Source organism: Gymnodraco acuticeps, unplaced genomic scaffold (assembly GCF_902827175.1).
Source record: "Gymnodraco acuticeps unplaced genomic scaffold, fGymAcu1.1, whole genome shotgun sequence".
Classification (NCBI taxonomy): Eukaryota; Metazoa; Chordata; class Actinopteri; order Perciformes; family Bathydraconidae; genus Gymnodraco; species Gymnodraco acuticeps.
Window position 1 is genome coordinate 341039 of NW_022991201.1, and position 26746 is coordinate 367784.

General features: G+C 39.6%; 3 protein-coding genes across 3 annotated transcripts in view; all 3 read right to left on the reverse strand.

Annotated features, from left to right (window-relative positions):
• Positions 1-4291: 4291 nt before the first annotated feature.
• On the reverse strand, positions 4292-18029 carry stra6l (STRA6-like). Its single transcript, XM_034238575.1, has 18 exons — positions 17833-18029; positions 11749-11821; positions 11229-11329; positions 10892-11022; positions 10517-10637; positions 10307-10352; positions 10054-10176; positions 9742-9815; positions 9416-9524; positions 9149-9302; positions 8894-8969; positions 8731-8812; positions 8575-8623; positions 8198-8315; positions 7992-8111; positions 7679-7842; positions 7277-7420; positions 4292-5067 (listed from the first exon to the last, which is right to left on the reverse strand). The coding sequence occupies exons 1-18, from the start codon at positions 17856-17858 to the stop codon at positions 4829-4831; spliced, it is 1950 nt and encodes a 649-aa protein (XP_034094466.1). The 5' UTR covers positions 17859-18029; the 3' UTR covers positions 4292-4828.
• A 305-nt stretch (positions 18030-18334) lies between these two features.
• Positions 18335-22795, reverse strand: spink4 (serine peptidase inhibitor, Kazal type 4). The gene is made up of 4 exons (XM_034238576.1): positions 22558-22795; positions 22010-22041; positions 21156-21268; positions 18335-18598 (listed from the first exon to the last, which is right to left on the reverse strand). Exons 1-4 carry the CDS (start codon positions 22607-22609, stop codon positions 18553-18555), a joined length of 243 nt encoding a protein of 80 aa, XP_034094467.1. The 5' UTR covers positions 22610-22795; the 3' UTR covers positions 18335-18552.
• A 161-nt stretch (positions 22796-22956) lies between these two features.
• The window catches only part of LOC117561276 (phospholipid-transporting ATPase ABCA1-like), a 41903-nt gene continuing 38113 nt past the window's right edge, over positions 22957-26746 (reverse strand). The window contains 5 exon segments of the mRNA XM_034238574.1: positions 22957-25614; positions 25708-25951; positions 26066-26158; positions 26269-26372; positions 26503-26637. Of these exon segments, the coding sequence (XP_034094465.1) occupies positions 25471-25614; positions 25708-25951; positions 26066-26158; positions 26269-26372; positions 26503-26637 (720 nt within the window). The 3' untranslated portion in view covers positions 22957-25470.

The following is a 26746-nucleotide window of genomic DNA, read 5'->3' on the forward strand; positions in this document are numbered from 1 at the left end:
AGTATTTACATGGAGAAGATAAGCCCCGCCCCCTCTCCAGCACGTTCTGTTTGAATGACAGCAGTAAACAGCTGACAGCCGCTGTGAAACTCCAGCGGTTAGAGCGATGAGAATGTCCGTTCGGCACCTCATGACGCATCTACTGAGTACCGGGCGGCTGTATATATATATATATGGATGTATAATAAGAACGGCGGGAGAGTGTTGAGTACTGGCACGGTGCATGAGTACCGGAGTACCGCCAGCATGCCGGTACTGAGCAAGAAGTGCCGGTACTCCATGGGTCAGAACCAGAAGTGCCGGTACTGCGTACCGGTGAGTACCGGCCCAATTCCAGCACTGCATAGAACATGTTGCGAACATGGTTGCGAAACACAATAGCCAGCATGTGTAGTTCTGGGGACGGGGTTGGGGACGGGGTGGACCCGTTCAAATCAAAGTTTTGGACAGTCTGCCGTGGTTCCATCCCATTTCAAGTGCTGTTCGACGCTCGGCACACTCTCCAATCACAGAGCTTGAAGACTATCACGGGGTTTGTCAAGCGAAGCGGAGACAATACTTACTTCCGGGTGTAATATTCTGTAAAGCAAATGAGCTGCTCCGACCCTCGGTCCTGACGGACTCCAACTTGTGTTTATTAATCAAACAAATAAATAAAGACAAGGATAATTATGTGTTATTGTTGAGTAAATTGAGAATTGCACAGGGGAAAATAACGTATCTATGCCACAATTTTAGATGCGGATTTTGTTAAACTAATACGTTTGCGCTGTGGACCAACACTATACATTGACGGGGAAGGGGGTAGCAATAAATATAACACCATTAAACAGTTACACAACATAACAGAAATAATATCGATAGCAGCATCCCTAGCAACCACCTTGGTGACAATGAAAACGTTGTATAGACACAATTTCCTGAAGTAATCTTGATTGATTGATTGATTGAAAAGTTTATTAACAGCTTGTATATTGGGTACAGTACAGTACAGCTCAAAACATACAATTGTTAAGGGGATGCAGACCAGAGAAAGACTTTCGTCTTGTTTACATCATGGTCCCCCATTTCCAATTCATCATGTCATTTAAGACATATAAGACATATTTGACATACAGATGGCTTATTTACAATTTACATACAGGTGGTTTTTTTACATACAGATTGCTTGTTTACAATTTTCATTTTAGATTTCGTTCTAATACATCCTAACCGGACATTTAAGACATACCAAGTCTACAGATATACAGTTAGTAAAAGAGTCTAAAATGTGAGTATATACATAGATGGGGGGGGGGGAAGCTGTCCATTGAACGACAGGTTGAGATTTGTACCATTACCGGGGCCAGTTTTGCAATGCTCTCCCCCGAAGGTGCTCTTTAAGAGAGGTTTTGAAGGTAAGTATAGTTTTACTTTCCTTTACAGTTGTGGGAAGAGCGTTCCACCTTGATGTGGCATAATTGCGAAACGTGTATTCCCCCTTTTTTGTGCCAAATCTGGGTTTCACATGATTTGTGGAGCTCCCTCTGGTGTTATGATCATGGTATTCCTTGACCTTTGGGGAGAATTTTGACATGTACATGGGTACCATAGAGGTGTAGTGGATCTTGTAGACCAGGCCCATTGCAAGTAGCTGTACTCTGTCGTCTACTCTAAGCCATCCTAGGTTGTCAAAGTGGGCAGAGGTGAGGTGGGTTCTTGATGAAAGGTCAAGCAGTAGTCTGACCAGTTTATTTTGCGATGTTTGAAGTTTTATTTTTAGCGCCTTGGAGGTGCTATGGTACCATGACGTGCAAGCATAGTCATAGTACCCTTGAATGAGTGCTCCTGCCAGAGTTTTCAGGGTGTTTTTGTTTACCAGAGAGGAGATCCGGTATAGGAATCTAGTTCTTTGATTGACTTTTTTTATTACATTGGATGCCATTTTGTCACAGGAGAGGTTTGCCTCAAGAATAGATCCTAGGTATGTAATTTCCTTCTTACTTGTGACAATAATGTCGCCCACTGCAACTGAGAAGTCGTCGGATTTTCTGAGATTATGTTTCGAACCGAAGAGAATGGACTCTGTTTACCCAGGTGTAATGATAATTTATTATCGGCGAGCCAGGTGCAGATTCTGCCGAGCTCGGAGCTGAGGGTTTTTTCAACCTGCAACCTGTTCCTGTCAGAGACCAGCAGGGCTGAGTCGTCCGCGAACAGGAACAAGTTGCAGTCACATGCTGATGACATGTCATTTACATAAATTAGGAACAGTAACGGACCTAATATGCTTCCTTGTGGAACACCACAGCTCACTGGGAGGGGGGGACAGAGTACCGTTTACCTCCACCATCTGTTCTCTCCCCTCCAGGTAGGATTGCATCCAGCTCACCGATAGTTTATCAAAACCAATTGCTTTTAGCTTGTCAATCAGAATGGGGTGATTGACAGTGTCGAAAGCCTTTTGTAGGTCCAGCATCACCATGCCGCAGTACTTGCCCTCGTCCACCTCTTGTTTGATGTGGTCGCTCAAATAAAGAAGGCATGTGTCAGTGGAGTGGGATGTTCTAAAGCCAGATTGAAATTCATAGATTAGTTTATTTTCCGCGAGGTACTTTTCGACCTGTTCATATACTATTTTTTCCATGACTTTCGAGATGGAGGTAAGTATAGAAACAGGGCGGTAGTTGCCTGGGTCCAATTTGCTGCCCTTTTTGTGCAGGGGGGTTACTCTTGCAATTTTGAAGTCTTTGGGTACTTTTCCCTGTTTTATGGAGAGGTTAATTATGTGAGCTATGACTGGTGAGATGGCGGTTGCTGTGTCTCTGAGGAATTTGGAGGGGATATTGTCGTGGCCAGTGGCCTTGTTAGGTTGGAGGGCGCTCAGTTTAATGAGTACCTCTGCTGTTGTTACCCTTGCTAGACTGAAATCATCTTTGCGTACCCCTAGGTTTTTGTAGTAGGTCATGATGTGATCTACTCCAAAAAGCCCTGAGTGGGAGGGTAATTTATTTACAAGAGTTGTGGCTATGTTTGTGAAAAAAATGTTCAAGTACTTGGCCACATCCAGTTTGTCTGCGATGAGCCTGTTATCTGTCTTTATGTTTAAGTTAGAAAATCTCGTTTTGAGTTTTTTACTGCAGCCAAGCTGGTTATTCTGGTTATCTTCGTAATAACAAGCAAACTAAAGATCATGTGCATCCACTGCACACATAATCTGAAATAACAACTCATATTTCTCGCATCAAATGACATCAAAATGCATTTTAATGGCCAAACTAACTTTAAAATAGGCATTTTATACCGAGAATAAAACGAAGTTCGGCCATGTTTTTTTTTTCTGCAGGGAGAAATTAGAAGATCACGTGACATAGACGCCTACCATTGGAATGAATGGTGAAAAAAACGTAGGGATCTTACAATTTCAGAGGCGTTTTTGTAGAAATACTACGTCCTACGTTGTGGACCAACGAAGTTATTACACGTTTTTTTGTGAGACTGGGTTGGAATGCACCTGCCAATTACCTGAGCAAGTTAGATGCTGCGTATCACAGTGCACTGAGATTTTTGACAAATTGTAAAGCACTTACGCATCACTGTACCCTGTATACCAAGGCGGGTATGCCATCACTTACTGTACGGAGGCTCAGTCACTGGTACTTTTTCATTTACAAAGCCATGTTGGATAAACTACCATCTTATATCTGCTCCTTGATCTCTCTGCGAATTGAAAGTACTTATTGCCTGAGATCGCATGCTGTGGTTTTATTAAATGTGCCAAGTGCTAGGACTGTCTTAGGGAAGACAGCTTTTAGATGTGCAGCTCCACTAACATGGAACAGTCTGCAAAAAGAATGGAAAATTACCAAGCTAGTACCACTACATGTTTTTAAAGCTCGGTTGGATGCTACAAAATCAGATGCTGTTGGTACCTGTACATGTGGTTAAATATGTAAATTGTAATCCCTGTACATTTTGCTGTATGATGTCCTTTTGTTGTTCTGTTGTTTATGTTTTTATGTCTTCTTGTGGAACCTACTGCTGCAGGTCTCCCTTGAAAAAGAGATCATTGATCTCAATGGGATTTTACCTGGATAAATAAAGGTTTTGAATTGAATTGAATTGAATTGATATTATGTGTTTGAACAAGAATTAGTATCTCTAGGGCTCTGGCTAAATGTAGAAAGTATGCTGCTTTTAAGTACCGTGGGAAATCTTAGGATTCAATGTTAGGACAGTGAATTCAACAATAAAGGTAGCAACCTGAATGTTTCTCAACATAAATTAAAGTACTTTAATCATCATCAACATGCATGGTTCACAATTAGTTTTTTATTTCCAACTCAAAACTTTTGTTTGTACAGTAACCAAATATTTACAACCACAGAATCAGTATACAGTACAGAGGCTATGCAAAAACATTTAAAAACATTTCGTATGACACTTGGTAATATTATATTATATAAATATAGTGTACGTTATTAGGATATTAACACAAATATTAGACAGAAATACTGTACAGCAGTTCAAAGCTGAGCTTCACTTAAAAACACTCAATCTCTGTATAGGTTTTCGATAAATCCAACATGAGTAAATCCTTAAGAATGAAGACTCCTTCTGTGCTGATAGAAAAGTTGACCTAATCTAATTTAGTAATATTAACAAAATTAACATGCTTTCTAAACAAAAGCTTTTGAAAATGACCATTTGAAAACACCACAGAATTACTTCTAGAACTTGTGGATCCACCATTAAACTTATCTTAATTTAAAATGATATAAACAACATTGTTTGACTGATACATGTGTATTTTTTAAATATGATACTAATCTATAGAATTGTTCCTTCATCAGTCCTCTGTTGGTGTGACTATGACCACTGGTGGTGACTGTGACTCTGCTTGGCAGCTCTTTGATTGAGAAGCCATGACGCAAGCCTGCACCACCATGTCTGAGTGTGGAGATGATGATGTGTGCACTGATGAAGATGAGCAGAGGTGGTGTTTTCTTAGCAGAATTAAATGAGGGTTCCTCAGTAAGGTATAAAACAATATCCAACGCCTCCTGGCCCGGCTGTTCACAGGGGATTCTAGAAAAAAATAATGAAAAGTTAATGAACTGGAAAGAAGAAGGAAATTAAGTAATGATGAAACAAAACGGAAAAAGATCAATATTGCTAAAACATGTGAATATGTGCACACAAAAACAGTGAATTTTAAAGGTAATTTGAAGAACATAGGCTAGTTTAGTCTGTTACGACCCTGGGTCGTTAGGTCATGTGTGTGGACATTTTTCCCTCCTGTGTCTGTGAGTGTGTGTGTGTGTGTGTGAGCAACAGGTGGTGCCCGTTAAGCTGATTAGCTACCTTCAGCCTGCTGATTGGTCCACCTGAAGAAGAGAGGATATTTAACTGCAGCCGTGCAGTTCCCCCCGGCCTCTCTCCTATTAGACTAGACTTCTCCTACTCCCAACACACATCTGCGCTGCGATGTCTGTCCTGTTACACTGATTGCTTATTTATACCGTATGCCGGTCCTTTCTCTCGTGTTGTGAGACTGTGTAGAAAAGCTACTAAACCTGTCTTTGTTAGACACGCTTTATTTATTTTGCTTAGGAGTGCAAAACTCTTTCTTTTTTTTCCTTCTGGATAATTTGTTTTCTCCTGTTTTTTGCATTAGAGTAGGTATGATTTTTGTACGTTTATTTTTCTCATTTGATAGGTAAGATTTTGTGTTAAAAGTAGTGATGGCGAGATGAAGCCTTATGAAGCTTTGAAGCTTTCCAGCCAATTGGTTCGCAAAAGGGTTCATCTCATGAGGCTTCATCATGGGCTTCATTTGAACACAAACCCCCTGTTGGTCAAAGTGTGTAAAACAGGCAGATTGGACATCTCAACAGTGTGCTCTATCTCATACCGAGTTCCCAATGAGTAAAGCCTTAGAATACATCTAAACAACGAACATAACATCATATTTTCATGTTAACACTATTGTTTTTATTCCAGTTGAATGATTGTGATTGAAAAGCCTAAGGAGGCTGGTAAACATTACAAATAGGGATTTGTATTCCTTAATAATATTCATAAACGTAACCATGTTGTAGCCTGAGAAAGGCTAAACCATATCAAAGAATACATTTATTAACTACATTATCTCATTTAGCTGTAGCTTTTATAAACAACAAAAAAGACATATTGACGAGTCGTTGAACCAGGAACCCTGCGATCGTGAGTCAACTGCTTTCCAGCTGAGCCACAGCACACACGCTGAATCTCCCTGAAAATACTGTAACATATTTATTCCTGTATTTATTCATTCATGTTTTTTTTCCTACATTTATTTATGCTTGTATCTATTTATACTTATGACATGTTCCGACCTCTATATAGGTGAGGTTTTGAGCTCTTTTAATTCCATCGTGTCACCAGCGGGCCCGGGTACAGGAGGGGTAATATGGTTCTTATTATACATCCATGGGTATTATGAGCGTTGTGGTTCAACGGTTCAACCGATCTGAATCGCTTCGTGAAGCAGTCACGTGGTATCGACAGGCAGCGAGGCTTCGTTTGTCATCGATGACGTCACTGGCCCAAAACGATACAAGCCTCGATACATGCTTCACAAAAAGCTTCGGGGATTACTCGACACACGCTCCGAAGCCTCGGCGCAATACGTAACATCACTAGTTAAAAGCTTTCTTTGTTTTGTGGTTTTGCTACTCCGGTGTGTAATAATTTTGGGTAAATACATTTACTAAACTCTTTCTCTGTTTTGGCGTTCTTGGGAGTGGGGAGAGTGCATTTTATGCTGCGCCTAGGTTCCCCTAGGTCTGGGCGTAACATAATTGGGGGCTCGTTCATCCGGTCTTTCTGTTCTTGTCATCGGGTCGGGTAAGCATAGCTATTTCCTATTCTCGTACATTCTATGTTTCTGGTTGACAGTTTGTCTGTTTGAAATTCACAATGGAGTCAATTACAATTGTTTACTCTGGAACCTTCCATTGAGATGCTAGATAACTGCACAGTAGCAGATTTAGTGTTAATTGCACAGTACTATGATGTGTTTGTGCCTACAAAAACAGGAGTTAAAAGACCTGTTGTATGCAAAACTAGTCGAAAAGGGTGTGTTTGGCGTCCGTGTTCTTGGGAGTGGGGAGAGTGCATTTTATGCTGCGCCTAGGTTCCCCTAGGTCTTGGCGTAACAAGTCACTTGTTGCATTCTAGTTTTCAGACAGATGGAGATAGTGGTTTATATATAATATACTTGTTTATACAAGAACTACACGCTCACACTACTGACCTGATTGCACGTTGCTGAATGTGGAGTATGCAGACGCAGTGTGTCTCTCCCATGTGTTGGAGACCAGCAGCTGGCAGAAACACACCATGACTGGATTGTTATGATAGTGGTCAGCAAAGATCATCCCAATCCAAGTAGCATAGCCTGAAACATGCAAGAAATACTGTCATCTCTACACACCATAATGAGAGATAAACAATATATGCTTTGTGAAATTCTACCATCTACTGAAATAAATAAACCCCACCCCCAAGTAATGTCAAAGTTACAGTTGTGGTTCTCACCTACCATAGTGTATAAACAAATAGAACTTTAGCTGTGATGTTTTATTGTAAAAAAATAAACTTACACTAACATTGTACTTTTGTCTCACACACGTATCTCTGTTGAACTTAAGCTTACCGGGATCCATGGTTTCATATCCTCTCTGCATAATGGTTCGGTCTATGCGGGACACCAGCCATGTTCCCACCACAATGCTGCACAGCAGCCTCATAATGCAGTTACCGATCCCCATCACCACGTTGTAGAAAAAGAAGAAGTAGTTGAAGCAATGGAACGCCTTTCTGAAGAGGGGGTAGAGAAACTGGAACTTCAAGCTACAGATTTACTTTTGAAGTATGCCAAAAATATAAGTCCATAAATGCTCATTTCTAACAGTCAGGGTTTTCTGGCAAATAAAAGACTTGATGTTCTTATATTAAAATATACTCACCTGTTATTGATAGCTAGAGGTTTTTGTTTATCAGTTGGAGACATTTTGTCCTGAAGGAAGAAGATCTGAACCAGAACTACCTGGAGAATGACCAGGGAGATGACCAGACTCATGGTCAGACTGAAGGACACACGAAAAATCAATCAACCAATGTGTCCATTCAAAAGCCACCACATATCCACAACCACAGGGAAAACATGCCTTACACTATAATTCCCAGGTTGTGGAGCATGCTCAGTGCTCTTCCGTGCATTAGAGGAAGAATCAGCCCATAGACCAAAAGCAGAGCAAACAGGAAGTGGACAAAATGGACAATCACGTAGCCTGGAGAGAAAATACGAATGAGACATTCAAATATTTCACATAATCTCTTCACACACATGTTGATTATGTTCTTATTAAGCTCATAAAGAAGGACTATGTTATTGTTACACGCTACTGTTGTTTTATTAGGTTTCTAGGTTGTCTAAGGCTTTGCTGGGATGTAGGTTTTCATTTTGGGTTCAGTCGTACATCAAAATAGCCTATGTAATTGCTGTTGATTTTGTTTTGAAAGCATTTAGTGATGAGGTGAAAAAGTTACCCCACAGTGTAAATGCTATTTGCCAACCAGAGTATCTTGCAATGGAAGCCTGTAAACAAATTGAAACAGAAAAATGTGTCGATAGCACACTTTGACATTCACATTGTGACCTGAAACAGATTAACAGCCAATGTTAAACTTGTGTGTGTTACTTACGACGCTGACAGCAGAGCTAGGGTTGTGAAACTTTTCAGGAAGAAAACCCTTCTGCCCTTTCCACAGCCTCTTCAAGTGTTTCCTATGATGAATCATGTCAATTATTGTTTATCATAACTTAAAATACATTTTCATATTTAGTTTTTTTTTTTAGGTCTCTTACCTGTAACATGCCAAGACATGGAGACAGTAGGCTACAGAGTTGAGACTAGCAAAGATGTTGGTGGCCAACCAAGCCTCTGGAATTAAAGAAATAACAACAACTTTACTCTGTTTAATTGATCAGGCCACAGTGTATCAATGTGGAGCTGTTTTTTTTTTCCTTTTCTTAAACCAGAACTATGAAGAAGTAAGGAAGCAATGCATATTTAGTGTAAATGTACCCATATATGGCATTAATAACAGTTAAATAACTCACTCCTAGACACGTCAATGAACTCTTCCAGCTGTGTTATCATGAATCCTAGAGCTTCAGTGTCATTACAAGAAATAACCAGGTGTTTAAGTGTATCCTTCCACCTGCCAACTTGGTCAAAAGCCAAATCACTGACACTGTAGTCTGCCAGAGTCATCTAGAGAAAAATTAAGCGGATGCACAGATGAGGTGCTTTGTGTTTCCATAACAAAGTTTGTAGATGAGAGAAGTTGTTTTCCATAATTAAACATGAGAGCTGTCCTGCTGTACCATGTATAGGCCTATAAGAGATATAATGACGGTGCCGATGATCCTGTTGGGGAACTTGAAGTAAGGGTCCCACTCATACACTCTTCTCTGGAACCAGCTGAGAGGCTTACTGCAAAAGAGAGACTACTATGTTATTGAAATGTTGAATAGTGAGAAGCTGACATTTTTAAAAATGTGTAAAAAGTGTTTTTGAAAACGGTTGACATTTCCGAGATCTCGTTTTTTTTTTGGAAAACTGGTTCAAACAGCAGAACTAGTAAATCCCATTTGTTCAGGGTCCGCTTGACAGTAGCACCAGTGCAGGTGTGCGTTGATGTGTGTTCTACCTGTGAACAGGTGTTTTGCACAACAGTCTTTTAACATGCTGCACCTGGTGTTGCTCAGTCAGCTCCTCAGTGCCCTGGCAACAGATTCAGAGTATGTCACACAGAGTTTATTATACATAATGTTCAGAAAAAAACTGATAATCACTGCAGACATAACTGTGAAGGAGAATAGAATACAGCATAGAATACAATTATATACCATTATTTTAATAAATGTGACAATAAAATCACATAAGCTGTAGATTACTATTAGCTTATGGAAAATACACAGCAAAAATAAGATCAAAGGTTTTATTCATGAGGGATACTGACCTGTTCCACTTGCAGGTGTATACGAACTGCTTTTACTAGTATGTAGACAAATCGTCCCAAGAGGAAGATGAGGGAAAGGATGCAGGGCCACTGGATAATTAACTTCTGGTATTTACCCAAGATCTTTAAAACCACACACAAAAAGCGAGTTATTTCAACAAACCAACAGGAAACACTGTTTGGGAAGGGACTGGATCCTTGGTGAAAGCCAGACTGCAACATAGCTTTTATAATGGATCTAGTACTCACTTACCATGCCATCTGGACAGGTGAATGTATCCCAGAGTGTGACCATTATCCTAAAAACCAAGCATCAAGACATGATTACATACTTATGACATCATTAATTTGTCTAACAGGCCAACTTGTTGGATGCTTTTACAATGTTGAGTAACATAAAAAACACACCAGTGAAAGAAACCCTTTGCTGTACTAATCCACATTTTGAGACATAGATATTTACCAGGACAGAGAGTAGAGTATTCCCAGCACTGCACCAGTTGTTCTGAAGGGTGTGGATAGACAGGCAAAGAAAGGAAAATAGACCAGGCCCACCTCTAAAGCTCCAACCAGATACACTATAGCTGAGGAGAAGAATCAGAAAACATCACATCAATCAACGTCATTTTTTAAAGTTGTGTCTAGATGGTTACCTCAAAGCTGTGAAGATTTAGCATGGGTAAGGTTTGGCATTGTACTTGAATGGTATAGACTGCTGGGCAGCAACTCTTCCAATAGTTTTCTGGGGTCAACACCTAGAAAATCTTTATTTCCTTTAGTAGCAAAGTAAATAGGTTTAAAATTAAGCCTGGATAAAAATATCAAACAGTGGGAGTACCTCTGGCCCAGGAAGGCACACTGAAAGGGATGTAACTTTCAGAGAAGAGTAGCATGACGCTCGAGGACACAGCACCAAATGCAAACCCATAGGACCAGCGATTGCTCAGGCTTCCTATAGTATCCAAAGGCCTAGGACACAATAGTGACAGAAACACAAATTAATATTGCTGATTTGGCTGCTTAAATTAACCTGTTTAGTGTCTAAAAAATATGGGTACATGTTAAATAACTCTGTTGCCTATAACATCCATGGTGCTATATGTTAAATACTTTAGTTGTGATATTGAAACATTGCTTCTAACTTATTTTCATCCTAGTTGTTGTTGTTGACTTACACCACAATAGCAAAACGTCCCCCCAGAAAGGGCAGTCTGTGATCAATGGCCAGTCTGTGGGCCCTCTTCTGGAGGAATGACAGCACCCCTGCAATCAACACCTAGAAGACAATAAATCAATACATTATACACTTTGGTTTTGAACAATATGCTTAAGTATCTGCTTATTCATTGGATGTAGTAATGGTACTAAAGATTTCACTATTTAATTTGGTTATTCTGGTTTCCTAGAAATTCTCCATTTGTTTATATGGTGAACGCATAACAAGGCCAACTCTTTAATTGTAAAAGCAAGTACTACAAGATCTCTGTTCTCATCCTGTGAAATCATGTATCTCCATATTTGTGATATATGATTTTTCATGGTTACATGTTTCTCACAAGACGGCCACCCGAAAAAAAAGACAAAATAAATAATTGGATTGGTAGTAAGCTATGGAAAGTGTATTAGTATGTCACCCTCTCTGGAGAAATAAAGCAAACATATTGATATTTGGGGCTAAATAGATTGACAACTTACTGCTGGTATGAGTGAAAGATGCAGGAAGATCTCCATAGAGATTCCATTTTGACAATCCTGCACTGTGGAGAGCCTGGAGAAACAGTGACAGCACAAACAGAGTGTAGCAGGATTGAGTAGAGGGAAACACAATGAAACCAAACAGAAATAAATAACTCAAGTGTTGGAAACAGGATGACAGGATCCTTTTGATGTATTTAGCTAATGAACCTGGGTGTGGACAGGCCTAAAGGACATTACAACTACAAGAGACCATCAACCCCTGAGGTGATCCTCTGGTGACTCTTCTGTTCTGGGATGTCACCGACACATTTCAACATTTTTACAATTGACTCATCAGTTTGTCTTGTGCGGTGTTGGTCATTGTTCATATGTATTTCTTTAAACGTACTTAAGGAGCAACACAAATAAATAATAATTTCCTAATTTATGTACACAAACCTGGCCAATAAAGTTGAGTCTACTTCCTATCAGAGGTGGGACCAAGTCATTGTTTTGTAAGTCCGAGTCAAGTCTCAAGTCTTTGCGCTCAAGTCAGAGTCAAGTCTCAAGTCTTTGCGCTCAAGTCCAAGTCAAGTCAGGATGGGCAAGTTCAATTTAAGTCCAAGTCCTAAACTTTGACAAAACGAGTCTTAAACAAGTCATTATATGCTTTTCATCAAATGTAATGACATCGATCAACAGAATAATACTTAATTATCAAACTGCTCTTTATTAGTCACATTAATAATTTAATAATCCATTTTCTCTCTGCTGGTAAAGTAACGTGGGTTTTTCTAATTTAAGAGGGATCAGTAAGGTAAGGCTACCGTGATGGTTTGATTCAGAAGGAGTTTAATTGATAAGATCGCTGATGTTGAGGTAACCAGAATGTTTATTTCCACTGTGTACATGTTATAATGGACCCACAATCTATCTGTATGCAAGGGATAATGTGCAGCGAGGCGGTCTCTATGGGGAAGAGAACACCTGCATCTAGATCCCTCTGCAGGTGGTACTTTAACTATGTTTTGATGCTAATACTTTTCTACTTTTACTTGTAAAATTTTGAATGCAGGACTTTTTATTGTACAGTGTTCCTGCAGGTTTCGCCAACTCAAATGTAAGACTTTTTAACACCTTTTTAAGACCACTTTGAATAGAATTTAAGACCTATTTCACGGCAATAAAGTATGAAGGAAAATTGATATGAAAGAAGAAATACGTCCCATAATCACTTACAAAGTAAATGTATTCATGTTCAACATAAGAACAGTGACTGAACATAACAGCATAACAGTACAGAACTGTGTTAGCGTGTTAGACAAAAAGTGTGTATGTGTGTGTGTGTGTGTGTTAGGGCTGTGCAATTAATCATATTTTAATCGTAATTACGATTTTGGCCTGCCACAATTACGAAAACAACATAATCGAAAAAAACGATTATTTTGCTTTGCTAGGTTGTGACAGTGCACTACAACATATTTGATCTAATTAATTTTTTAGTAATGTATCATTTATTTAATTAATTTTTGTATTGGTTTTTCAGTTGAATTATACGTTCAGGGTGATCAGCAGTTAAAAAGATACTGTTCAAATGGTTATTTGTTTTAAAGTTCAATAAATGGATGTTTTCAAAGTCAATGAATAATCGTATTTAATAATCGTGATATTAATTATTGACCAACATAATCTTGATTATTGCCATAATCGAGCAGCCCTAGTGTGAGAGAGAGAGAGAGAGAGAGAGAGAGAGAGAGAGAGAGAGAGAGAGAGAGAGAGAGAGAGAGAGAGAGAGAGAGAGAGAGAGAGAGAGAGAGATGCCTTGGCTACACTATTTCATCGTTGCTGTTGTATGATTGGTGTTTAGCTACGGTATTTAGCGTCTACAGTACCTCCGCTTTTAGGGTTGACGTAGACCCAAACTTCGCCCGGAGGTCCCTCGGTGTTGTTGCGGGAGCTGCTGCACTAGCTAACGCTACATTAGCTGCTGCACTAGCTAACGCTACATTAGCTGCTGCTGCACTAGCTAACGCTACATTAGCAAAACAAACGCTAATTTATTTTGCAAAAGGTGCAGCGGGCTTCAAACACGTTCCCTCCACTGGTTTCAACCAAGCACTAAATTAGATGTTTTCCAACCAAATACGGTTGAACTTACACTTCCCCATATTTATTTGTAAGTAGATTCGAAGATAGGCTACATCAGAGCCATATAATAATAATGTTACCACTTCCCCCCCCCCCCCCCCCCCAACAAAAGTTGTAAATCACACAAGTGAAGTACATGCTATGTTATAAAGCCGTGGAGGGCTGGAGTTTATAAACCAAAGAGTAACCGCACAGAATAAATCTGAGGGCAGAAAAAATCTGTAAGCAGCAATATATCTGAGTGCAAGCGTACAGTTTGAGCACAAGCAGAGCACATATAAGTGCAAGCAGGCACTATTTGAGTGCGAGGACAGGGTTTGAGGGAAATAAATACATAAAGTATGCTCTCAAATTTAAATGCCACGCTCTTGAATAAAGATAGGGAATAACCCCCATATAGGAGCGGCTGCCGGCTGAAGATTCTGCTCTCCCCAACGGGAGTCTGCTCTTCTAACGGCAGCTCGCGATCGGCGTGTTGGAGACCTCTGAATTAAAGTATCAAGTCACCTTAAGTCAGAAGGCTCAAGTCCAAGTCAAGTCCCGAGTCATTGGTGTTCAAGTCCAAGTCGAGTCGCAAGTGTTTTGTGATGTTGTCAAGTCGAGTCTCAAGTCATCAAATTTGTGACTCGAGTCCAAGTCATGTGACTCGAGTCCACACCTCTGCTTCCTATTAATGGTCCTTCATAATTCCAGTAGATTTCAAAATCAAATATTACACGTTTAATTCAATAACACTTGCGTAACTAATCTAGTTGCTGTGCAGAAACAGAAGATACTATTCTTGATCCTTTTGGAGTAATTTAATAGTTGGCAGAATAGCTAGCTGCAGCGTGATATAATTATCCAAAAGTAGGAACCAATAACCAGAGGTGTGGACTCGAGTCACATGACTTGGACTCGAGTCAGACTCGAGTCACACATTTTATGACTTGAGACTCGACTTGACAACATCACAAAATACTTGCGACTCGACTTGGACTTGAACACCAATGACTCGGGACTTGACTTGGACTTGAGCCTTCTGACTTGAGGTGACTTGCTACTTTAATTCAGAGGTCTCCAACACGCCGATCGCGAGCTGCCGTTAGAAGAGCAGAATCCGGTCGGGGAAAGCAGAATCTTCAGCCGCTCCTACTCTTGCTGAGAATCCTTGCAGGCAGGGGCGGGTCTTTATTTAGCTGGGCCACCATGCGGCCAATCATATGCGAGGACACACTAGGATCATACCATTATGTGAAAGAAGGGTGGGTGCACAGCATGTGCAGAGCGACGGGGAGACGGGGAGCCGGATTTAAATGCAAGCGCGTCGGAAAAAGTCAAGAAATGAGCGAAAACCGAAAAAAGAAGCAGCCTCTGGCTGCTTTTCAATGATATTGGAGAAAGCAAAGCTGAGTGCAGGATTTGTAAAATGAAAATAACCTTCAGAGCAGGGTAAACACTCAGGATTTATTGTCAGAGGTGGGAGAAGTTCAGACAATTAAACAAAGTTACAATCAGGGTTCCCGCGGGGTCTTAACAAGTCTTAAAAAGTCTTAAATTTGATAATCAGAATTTAAGGCCTTAAAAAGGTCTTAAATATGATTCAGAAGGTCTTAAAAATTATCGGATTTGAAAGGTACTTCTGTGTTGCGATAGCGTCTAAATGTGTTTTGGGGGAAATGTCCGGGCTGCAAAGTAACCAGTACGGTAATAGCCTTTCAGTTCCCCCCAACAATTTGTATTGAATTAAATCAACATGGAACCAGTAATCACTAACTTTGTTTCCCCCGGCCCCTTATTGGAGAACACCCAGCTAGTAACCTAGCAACCAAGCTTCAGCTCATGTAGCCTATCTTCGAATCTACTTACAAATAAATATGGGGAAGTGTAAGTTCAACCGTATTTGGTTGGAAAACATCTAATTTAGTGCTTGGTTGAAACCAGTGGAGGGAACGTGTTTGAAGCCCGCTGCACCTTTTGCAAAATAAATTAGTGTTTGTTTTGCTAATGTAGCGTTAGCTAGTGGAGTGTTAGCTAGTGGAGCAGCAGCTAGTGCAGCGTTAGCTAGTGCAGCAGCAGCTAGTGCAGCGTTAGCTAGTGCAGCAGCTCCCGCAACAACACCTGGGGACCTCCGGGCGAAGTTTGGGTCTACGTCAACCCTAAAAGCGGAGGTGCTGTAGACGCTAAATACCGTAGCTAAACACCAATCATACAACAGCAACGATGAAATAGTGTAGCCAAGGCAGCAGAGCTCAGTCTGAATATAGCTCTTGTCACTCTCTCTCAGAGACACACACACACACACACACACCACACACACACACACACACACACACACACACACACACACACACACACACACACACACACACACACACACACACACACACACACACACACACACACACACACACACACACACACACACACACACACTAGGGCTGCTCGATTATGGCAATAATCAAGATTATGTTGGTCAATAATTAATATCACGATTATTAAATATGATTATTCATTGACTTTGAAAACATCCATTTATTGAACTTTAAAACAGATAATAATTTGAACAGTATCTTTTTAACTGTTGATTACCCTGAACGTATAATTCAACTGAAAAACCAATACAAAAATTAATTAAATAAATGATACATTACTAAAAAAATCATTAGATCAAATATGTTGTGGTGCACTGTCACAACCTAGCAAAGCAAAATAATCGTTTTTTCCGATTATGTTGTTTTCGTAATTGTGGCAGGCCAAAATCGTAATTGCGATTAAAATATGATTAATTGCACAGCCCTAACACACACACACACACACACACTCAAGCACACACACACACACACACACACACACACACACACACACACACACACCACACACACACCACACACACACACACACACACACACACACACACACACACGCACACACTAGGGCTGCTCGATTATGGCAATAATCAAGATTATGTTGGTCAATAATTAATATCACGATTATTAAATATGATTATTCATTGACTTTGAAAACATCCATTTATTGAACTTTAAAACAGATAATAATTTGAACAGTATCTTTTTAACTGTTGATTACCCTGAACGTATAATTCAACTGAAAAACCAATACAAAAATTAATTAAATAAATGATACATTACTAAAAAAATCATTAGATCAAATATGTTGTGGTGCACTGTCACAACCTAGCAAAGCAAAATAATCGTTTTTTCCGATTATGTTGTTTTCGTAATTGTGGCAGGCCAAAATCGTAATTGCGATTAAAATATGATTAATTGCACAGCCCTAACACACACACACACACACTCAAGCGCACACACATACACACTTTTTGTCTAACACGCTAACACAGTTCTGTACTGTTATGCTGTTGTGTTCAGTCATTGTTCTTATGTTGAACATGAATACATTTACTTTGTAAGTGATTATTGGACGTATTTCTTCTTTATATACATTTTCCTTCATACTTTATTGCCGTGAAATAGGTCTTAAATTCTATTCAAAGTGGTCTTAAAAAGGTGTTAAAAAGTCTTAAATTTGAGTTGGCGAAACCTGCAGGAACCCTGTACAATAAAAAGTCCTGCATTCAAAATGTTACAAGTAAAAGTACAAAAGTATTAGCATCAATATATACTTAAACTATATACTAACCCTAACCCTAACCCTAACCCAATAAACAAAATTAAAAGTATTAAAGTATTAAAAGTCATTTTTTGAATGTAGAACCTTTTGAAAATTATTATGTATACATTGTTAAATAGCTACATTATTTTGAGTAAAAGATCTTTAAAACTTCATAATATGAGTTCTCATTCATCATGAAGTTCAAGTGCATGTTAACTGTTACCCATCTTGATTTGGTTATATCAGGTTGTTACTCCTAAAGTCAGTGTTACATTATGACCGGCTAACAGCTGGTAGTGAAAGTAAAGAGAGGTAGCAGAGAGCAGTTGGCATACTTACAAGTCTTCCACTTGGTTTCTTATCATCCTTGATAAGTCGATTCACTGAAATCCAAAAAGCTTTGTTCCTGCTCTGCTGTAAAGATGAGGGAAGTCACTGGATTCATATCAAAACTCTTCATTTCCTGGTTTCGAGCATGTGACTCACACAGTGACCCTTGACCTCAGAATTCAATGATTTGTTTAATTATATTTTTGTGTGTGGCTTTTTGTCGATGCATCTGCTCAAACTCTCTCTGTCTTTATCATGCTTACACACACACACACGCACGCACAAACACACAAACACACGGCCAGTATTGACCTATATGTTACTCAGTATAAGGAGTGTAAACATGTGGCTCTCACAGAGATAAGCAACCGATCATTCACCTCCCGCTTTCACTATACAAAGGAATTTGGTCAGATGATATAAATCCATTATTTCTCTCCTTTACTTCACTTCCATCACGAAACACACACAAAAGAAAAATGTATAGCTTCCTCTTCTTGATTTTAGTTTTTAGCATCTGTGTTTGTCCTTCTATAAACATAATCAATAATTATTTGTGGTATAATGTATTCATAAGAAATGAACAGAAATGAGTTTAATGCTGCAATACATGTATTGGTCATTGCAATGACACAAACATTGAGGAAATGTTGTTTCCCAGATCCACAGGATGTTCCATAATCAGATCCTGATTGGTTCCCTGAGCGATGACATCATCCCCTGCTTAGTTCAGCAGCCCTCCTCTTTAGCAATCAAAATGTTCATCTTGGTTGTTCTGCAGAGAGGATCATAACAAGACATGGCTGTGAATCACTCAACTTTTGTCTGATGGGATTTAGGTACATTTCCTATCAATGTTGGTTGGAGTAAACCAAAATAGGGGTGGGATTCTGTTGGAGTGGGCGGGGGATGGGGTGTTGTGTTATTTGGAATGTAATACTGTATTTCACTGATCATTGTATCTGTTGTGTCCTTAAAACCAATAAAAATACCATGATCAAAAAAAAGAAATGTTCAACTGTTCAAAGAATCTGCTCAATTGTTTTGCCAGGATCTTTTTAACTCCAGAATAAAATATTTAATGCACGAATAATCTTTTGACTTTTGGCGTTTCTTAGAATTGTTCAGGAAAAAATAGTATCAAAAATGTACCATAGGCTTATTCCCTTTTAGGACTAAAAAGGTGAATAATAGAAAGAACTGTAAAGCTTCTCAGTCATTTTAACCAGGACCTGCTGTTATCCAATCAGGAGTCAGTACTGTGACTGCAGTCTTAACATTTCTCCACCAGCAGAGGGCGTCTCCATCACCTCCACATTCATGTTGGATGATGTGGAGTTAGTGCAGTGTTTCTCAAAGTGGGGGGTGCAGAGGCATGACAGAGCGCGAGAGACCAGGAGGAAAATTGGTTATTACAAAATATAATAAAAATAATAAAAAATCATAATTTGAAAAATTATTGATTCGAAAATAATATGATACAGTACAATTACGTCTGGGTCTCTGTGTTTCATTCAAGCTCGGCTCTGTGTGTGTGTGGAACGAGCCATTTTGTGTGCGTGCGCGCGCGCGAGAGAGAGAGAGAGAGCCGGTATCGGAGATCGTTGTTGTTAGCTTCTGGTGCTAGTGTGATAAAGCTACCTTATATTCTAACGGATATAAGGAGCTTTTTCAACAACAAGGTGGAGGAGAGTCCTCTCCTGTCAGACTGAGAGGCTCAGTGAACTAAAGGACTCTCTGAGTGTTTAGATAGTAAACTTTAGTCTAAGCAGTGGCGGTTCTAGACCATTTTGACTGGGGGGGCCAGTTATTTTCTGAGGGGGGCACAATAAATGCAGGACGAAAAAGAGAACTAGACAGTATGAAGTAATTGCGCATAAGAAAACAATGCAATACAGTTATTGGTATTTGTTTCAGTACACTTATTTATTTCAGATAGATCTTATACTGTTAACTTCAGCTTAAGTTATAGTGCAATGTTTGCACTAACACCATATTTATATAAAAATAAAGGCAATGAACAGCTACATCTCTACTTTACATAAGGGTGTCTGCACAATCTCACATTACAGCAACAAAATCCTGCGGTTTTTGGCAAACCGAGTACCAGAAAATATACATTTAGGGGGGCCACAGGGGGGTCAGAGGTCAGTGTTAGGGGGGCACTGCCCCCCCCCTAGAACCGCCCCTGACTCTAAGTTATCTCAGTGGGTGCCAAACGGTTTGGTCACCATTTAGGCCTGTAAACAATTATTTCCGAGGCACACGTTTGTATGATCATTATAGTTATAAAAAAATAAGAGAATAAATGGAAAACAGGTATGAAATACCATATGACAGTAAAAAAAGAATACAGTTTAAAAGGGTGATTTGTAAAATATCCATAAAGAAAAGGTAAATCTGTTTCCAGTTCTGTTTGAAATGGGTGTTGAGAGATGTATCCATAGATCTCTCATGTTGCTCTCAAAGTGCACCAGATTGATGCTTTTAACTTCAATATTTAAAAAAAAAATTGAAGTTTAAAAAAAAAAAATATATATATATATATGCCCACGCACCCCCCTAGAGGAGGCTAGGTCCACACACCACCTATAAAAATAGCACTTTACCCCTGCTTACACCTATATGCCTCGAGCCTTCATTGTAACTGTCACACTGTGTATGTGCGTGGGGAGTGTTGCAGTAGATAATTCCACTGTAGCGCCCGGTACATTAATGGGAAACCCTAAATGTTTGCGCACCCTCTATGAAACGTCAAGCTACCCCACAGCATCCCCTGGAGAAAATCTCTGGCGCCGCCACTGAGCCTGCAACCCCGTTTTGAAGAAATGTGCAGTACAAAACAGGCTCATTAAAGCCACTAATGATAAGACACACTTTTTTGCCAAATATCAGCATTTTCTTTCTTTTCATTTTTTTGCAGAGATTGCAAAGTGGCAAAGTATTATAACTTATTGTTCTAGCAAAGGGATTGCACAATTGTATTATGTTTTTTTTTTTGACCACACAGAATTATGGAGCATTGTTTTATTATCACTGTTCAAGCAAAGTGATTTTTTTTTTTTTTGTAAAGGAATGCTCACGTTCATATTGATGGATTTGAATAAATGTTAACATGGCCCATTACGTGACTATTTGTGTTGGGGGGGCCTGACTTTTTTTTTTCTCCAAAGGGGGAGCCTGACAGAAAAAGTTTGAGAACCACTGAGTGTGAAGGCCCTGAGAGTGGAGCAGCTGTGTGTGTGTGTGTGTGTGTGTGTGTGTGTGTGTGTGTGTGTGTGTGTGTGTGTGTGTGTGTGTGTGTGTGTGTGTGTGTGTGTGTGTACACTCACTGCCTCTGGACACACAGGGTACACTCGTTGGCATAAGTGTTCCCGTCGCTGCCGCACACAGGAGCGAGGTTCAGGGGGCATGCCATGATCTCCTCCGTGTCAGGACAGGAGGGCTGGCGGGAAGAAAAACACAGGATCTGGGGTGACTTGCTGCAGAGAAAACTTGACCTTCACGTGTTAAAACATGTTTTGTCACTTAATGTATCTATATTTATTTAGATGTTATGTTTTATTAATGTATTCTTATTATGTATTGTATAGTGTTTAATGGTAAAGTGATGCTTTGTTTATATTCCTTTAACAATCTAATAAATCATTTTTTCACTGCATTCTTCTTTTATTTGTCTTGTTTATGTCTGTTCATATATGATAATGTTTCTTGAACATCAAATAAATAAAGTGTGAACATATGCACATTTTTAACTCCATTATTATTATTTTATCTGATACATATTTTTATTTATAATCTAATACAAAACGTAGGAAAAACTAAGGCCATTACTTTTTTATCTTGCGCATGTTTGAATATTGACACAGTTATGCTTCATTTGCACACACACACACACACACACACACACACACACCACACACACACAACACACACACACACACACACACACACACACAAAACACACAACACACACAACACACACACACACATCACACCCCACAACACACACACACAACACACACACACACACACACACACACACACACACACACACAAAAACACACACACACACACACACACACCACACACACACACACACCACACACACACACACACACACACACACCACACACACACACACACACACACACACACACACCACACACACACACACACACACCACCTTTCTCAGGAGTCCATAGTCCTCCTCAGCATCTGTAAAGAAGGAAATAATTGACTGCATTTGTGATAAATACCTGTGCAAAAGCAAGTTCATAAACAACTCACAAAGCATAAAAAAGATCGATAGCATGTAGAATGACACCAATAGACTATAAATGACATGAATTTATGTTGGAATGAAGAAAGCGTAGTATTCTACCTGTGAAGAATTGTAACATAGCTAATGTTAATGATATTACAGTATAGAGTAGAGTATATTCTTGGGTAACTATTTTACTATACTGTAAAGTGGCTATAAACAGTCTGCAAAGTATTTTTTATTTTATATTTCTCTCATTTTTACTTAAATATCTGTTTTCTCTTTGACAACAATATGTCGTTTTTGTAGTTGTTCAATGTAAAAAAACTACTTTAATTTAAAGCTTTTAATCCTTTTATTTTTCATTCTTTGCTATTCAAACCAAAATCCCTCTGTGAGGACATAAAGATTCATCTAGAACATCCTTCAAATGCAAATAATACCTCAAATAATGTGTTTCTCTCTGTTACCTGCAGCCACGCAGATGAGCAGGAGTCCCAGAAAAACAAGTCTTCCAATCATGATGCTGGTCGATGTATAAAGAGTGACAGAAACTTCTGAACCTGTCGCTGTTTTACTGGCAACATAATTGTGTGTGGGAACACAGCAGGTGCAAATACACACACACAAACACACTCTAGAAACATACAGTGATCCACACACACACACACACACACACACACACACACACACACACACACACACACACACACACACACACACACACACACACACACACACACACACACACACACACACACACACACACACACACACACACACACACACACACACACACACACACACACACACAAGCTTTTTGTGAGAGCGCACACAGATCAGACAAACAAAATGCAAAACAATCAGGATTTTTTTCAAAATGTATGAATTTTTTATTTCACAATGTAAAGAGTAACTATACACAATGCGTAACAGACTCAAACAGCTGTTTAATACTTAAAAATGTAAACAAATAATAATATTGAGCACGAGAAGAGAAAAATCACCACTGTAGTTTTGTCATGCTTGTCTCTACTCTGCGTTTCGCTGTTCCACTTATATTCTCATTAACATATAAGCCTTCGTTCTCGATTTCAAGTTTCAAACTAAATGTTCCTAATGCAGTGGTGTAGCATCATTGCGTCTGGATTATACCTGTGTTCCAGTTCAGAGATTTGTTTTAAAATGCCTAATTTAACATACCCAAATCCCTACTTTTACATCTTTGACAAAACAGGCTATGAAGTCTATAAAGTGCTCACATTTAGATGAGGATTTTGGTACGTTCCGAGATTTGTATATGACACAGATGACCCGTAATGACAATCTGTCATTAATGGAAACCCTGGATACGATTTTTTTTTGGACTATAAAGCATTACAAGCACAACTCTAACTCACATGGTCCCTGTTTATGTGTAGCCTGGCTTCTTTAATATAGCATTGGAAACAACATTTGTTTGAAGTAGCTCAACCTCAAGCCTGAACATTTGAGTTGTTGACAGTACAGTAATAGCAGTGTGGCAGCTTATTAATGAGGACAGTTTAGAATTTGGCAACATGACGAATAGATAGAAAAACGGATAGAGTTGTACGATGGAGCACACATTGGACATAATATGTGCTTTCTGTATCGAGCTGCTGACAATGGATAGAGAACTTAAATCAAAGCACAACTTAATCTTTACAAAATAGTCGCATCCTCCATGTTATGCTGGTTGATCAAAGATATATATATATATATATATATATATATATATATATATATATATATATATATATATATAGCTCCATTTGGCACAGATACTGTTTGTTCACTCCACTGGTAAAACATTTTTCTGACTTGACATCACAAAGTTGCTTCTGTACATAATATCCACATCGGTGCTGGCTCAGGTCTGAAATGCTGCCATGCTGCCGTCACACAGACAAGCATGAAAGCCTCAGTTACCATCTTTAGATCTTAGACAAGTCGAGTAGCAGTGAAGCCACATTTTGATACAGACTTTTCTATTTCTCTTTTACAACAGATTTTTGGATTCAGACTCTATATGTGCCAGTAATCTCACAACAATGAAGCACAATTCAGTTGTTACCCGTCCATTTACAAGCTGATCCCACAACATGCTCCGGCACACACACAGAAGTACTGATAGTCTAGTGTGTGGCCCAGTGGAAAGCATGCAGTATAATATTTCCAAGGAACTTTCCATAACCAGTTCACATTTCCTTTCAACTTTCTCTTGAACTGCAAGTTTGTGATGGTCATCTTGCATCGACTCTGTTTAGCATTCAGTTCTTTCGAAGAGAGCAGGGCGAGTAAAAACAAGCCAGTGCAGCAGACTGCACATCTTGTACAGACATTAAGCAACCACATTATATTTTTTGTTTTTGAACAGTCAAGCATCATTCATCATCTTCACAAAAAGCCCCTTTTTTGTGCATCGATGCCTGTTGGTATCGGTCTTATACATTCCTGGGCAGTCTACATACATTGTTGTTGTTGTTGTTGTTGTTTTAATGGAGTGCTCAGATTTCTCTCTCCACCATGGTACAGTATAGGCACTGTTCTGGACAATGTCAAGGACACAAATTAAAACAAATTAAAAAGACAACTTGGTTATCAATCTTAATTATTATCCAAGAAAGGTTACATTTGTCTATTAGAATTACATTATTTTCAATAACAGAATTAGCAAAAATGTATATGATTGAAAGTAATTGGATTGTGATTTTTTTCCCATAATTTTCAAGATAAAAACAACTGCACTTGGTAATAAAGAGAGACCGAGAGAGCTTTGACCCTGAATATAAAAATAGTCATTCCGTCTTTTTAGCCGTTGGCAGTGAATGATCTGAAATTTGTTTTTTGTCGTGTATTCATGACAGCGTTAAACGGCACATACACACAGTTCCACGGACTACTGCTAACAACTTTTAGGAACGGAGATACAAAACCTAGAGATATTTCCTTCCTTCATCCCACATGCCGTGTCCACTGAGGGACCAGCGTGGCTCCAAGCCTTCAGTCCTGCGCAGCATTTCAATCCTGCTGTCGCTTCAAGTGTTTCTTTCTGTCCATCTAGTGAAGGAGAAGCACCGGTCTCCGACCCTCACAGGAATATCTTCTTAAATATATTCATATATATTTCTTGCATTGATTTGCATTGTTTCAGTGTCACAATACCTGCAGTCTCTGCCTTTGTTAAGAGGCTGTGCGCTGAAGTGCAGGTCCACTGAGAATTGATAACAATTAAAAAAGACTAAAAAATAGAAATAAAAAATGAACAAAGTTCTCCTCCCCCCTGCAGGTTAGTGGTCAATGTTTGCTGGGAGGGGGGAGGGTGGGCAAAGCGTAGCAACTTCCCCTGATGGTATGTGGAATCAGACGCAGCTCTCCTTGGTCGTGTTGTCCTTTAGGAAAGTGTTCAGCTGTGAAATGTCCACTACCACAGCATCCCGTTTGTGTAGAAGGCCGTCTTTCAAATGGTCCTCATCACTTTGGTCCTTGGCGAAATTTACAAACACCTGCAGGAAGGAGAGAAGAGGGAGGAGAAATTAGACTCAGCCTAAACTAAAGTCACCATCCAGTTGTAGACAGAGCATTGGGTGAACTCTTACTTGGTCTAAAGTTGTCTGTGAGACGGAGTAGTCCTCTATGCTCAGGGTGTCCTTGTTCTGAGAGAGCAGGGAGAAGATGCGGGCGAGCGAGGTGAGGGAGGTGGGCAGCTGGTACTGCAGCATGTTTCTGTGTTTCTCCTTCAGATTGCTGCCTGGGAGCTCCCGCTCGATGAACTCCATCACCGGCCGGAGGTCCGGGTCTGGGCCCGCCACCCGCAGGATGATGGTGTAGCCATCCCCAAACCTGATGAGAACACAACAAAACACATTTAATTAAACTGAACTGTTTAAGTGCTAATCTTAAAAAGCTGGTATTATATTCTTAGATATGTGTTAGTCTGGCATCATGTGTTCCTACCTGTTTTTGAGATGCTGCACACTGCCCAGACAGCGGAACCTGCCGTTGACCATGATGGCCATTCTGGTGCAAAGCGCTTCACACTCCTCCATGCTGCAAAGAAACACACCAGGATGAGTTTTGTCATGTTGAGGTAAACTCACAACAACAGTATAAAGTTCACATATTTGAGAATATGTCAAATTCAGATGCTATAATCTAACCTATGAGAGGTCAGGACTACAGATCGTCCCTCCTTGACGATGTTCAGGATGGCGTTCCACAGAGCGCGCCGTGCTTTAGGATCCATGCCTGTCGTTGGTTCATCCTGTGAAAAGAAAGAAACAGATGATCAGATGCTGCTGCTGTTGAACACACACTGGCTTCAGTAACTTTGGATCACACTACTTCACTGCAAATTCATTCAGAAGTATTTTTTAGAATGAACATTTACTCACCAAAAAGACTACAGGCGGTCCTCCTATGAGAGCGATGGCAGTAGACAGTTTCCTCATGTTGCCTCCACTGTAGCTGCCTGCTGACTTGTCCACATATTTGACCAAACCCAGTTTACGGATGCCCCACTCTGCCACCTAGTGGACATAATGAAGATGTCATGAGTGTCCACCATTTTCTTTTTCTTTTGTTCAATGATGTATTATTTGATTTGAAATATATTTGAAAGTGTGATATAATTGATCA

What these genes read in the sequence shown, in the direction of transcription:
- stra6l (XM_034238575.1), bottom strand. Translation starts at nt 17,858, where the DNA reads ATGATAAGAAACCAAGTGGAAGACTT. An exon ending in TGTGCCTTCCTGGGCCAGAG is followed by an intron (nt 10,638 to 10,891) that starts GTACTCCCACTG and finishes TCTTCTCCTCAG; the next exon opens with CTATAGTGTATCTGGTTGGA. An exon ending in ATACTCTACTCTCTGTCCTG is followed by an intron (nt 10,353 to 10,516) that starts GTAAATATCTAT and finishes CTTGGTTTTTAG; the next exon opens with GATAATGGTCACACTCTGGG.
- spink4 (XM_034238576.1), bottom strand. Translation starts at nt 22,609, where the DNA reads ATGATTGGAAGACTTGTTTTTCTGGGACTCCTGCTCATCTGCGTGGCT. An exon ending in GCTCATCTGCGTGGCTGCAG is followed by an intron (nt 22,042 to 22,557) that starts GTAACAGAGAGA and finishes CCTTCTTTACAG; the next exon opens with ATGCTGAGGAGGACTATGGA. An exon ending in ACTATGGACTCCTGAGAAAG is followed by an intron (nt 21,269 to 22,009) that starts GTGGTGTGTGTG and finishes TCTTCCCGCCAG; the next exon opens with CCCTCCTGTCCTGACACGGA.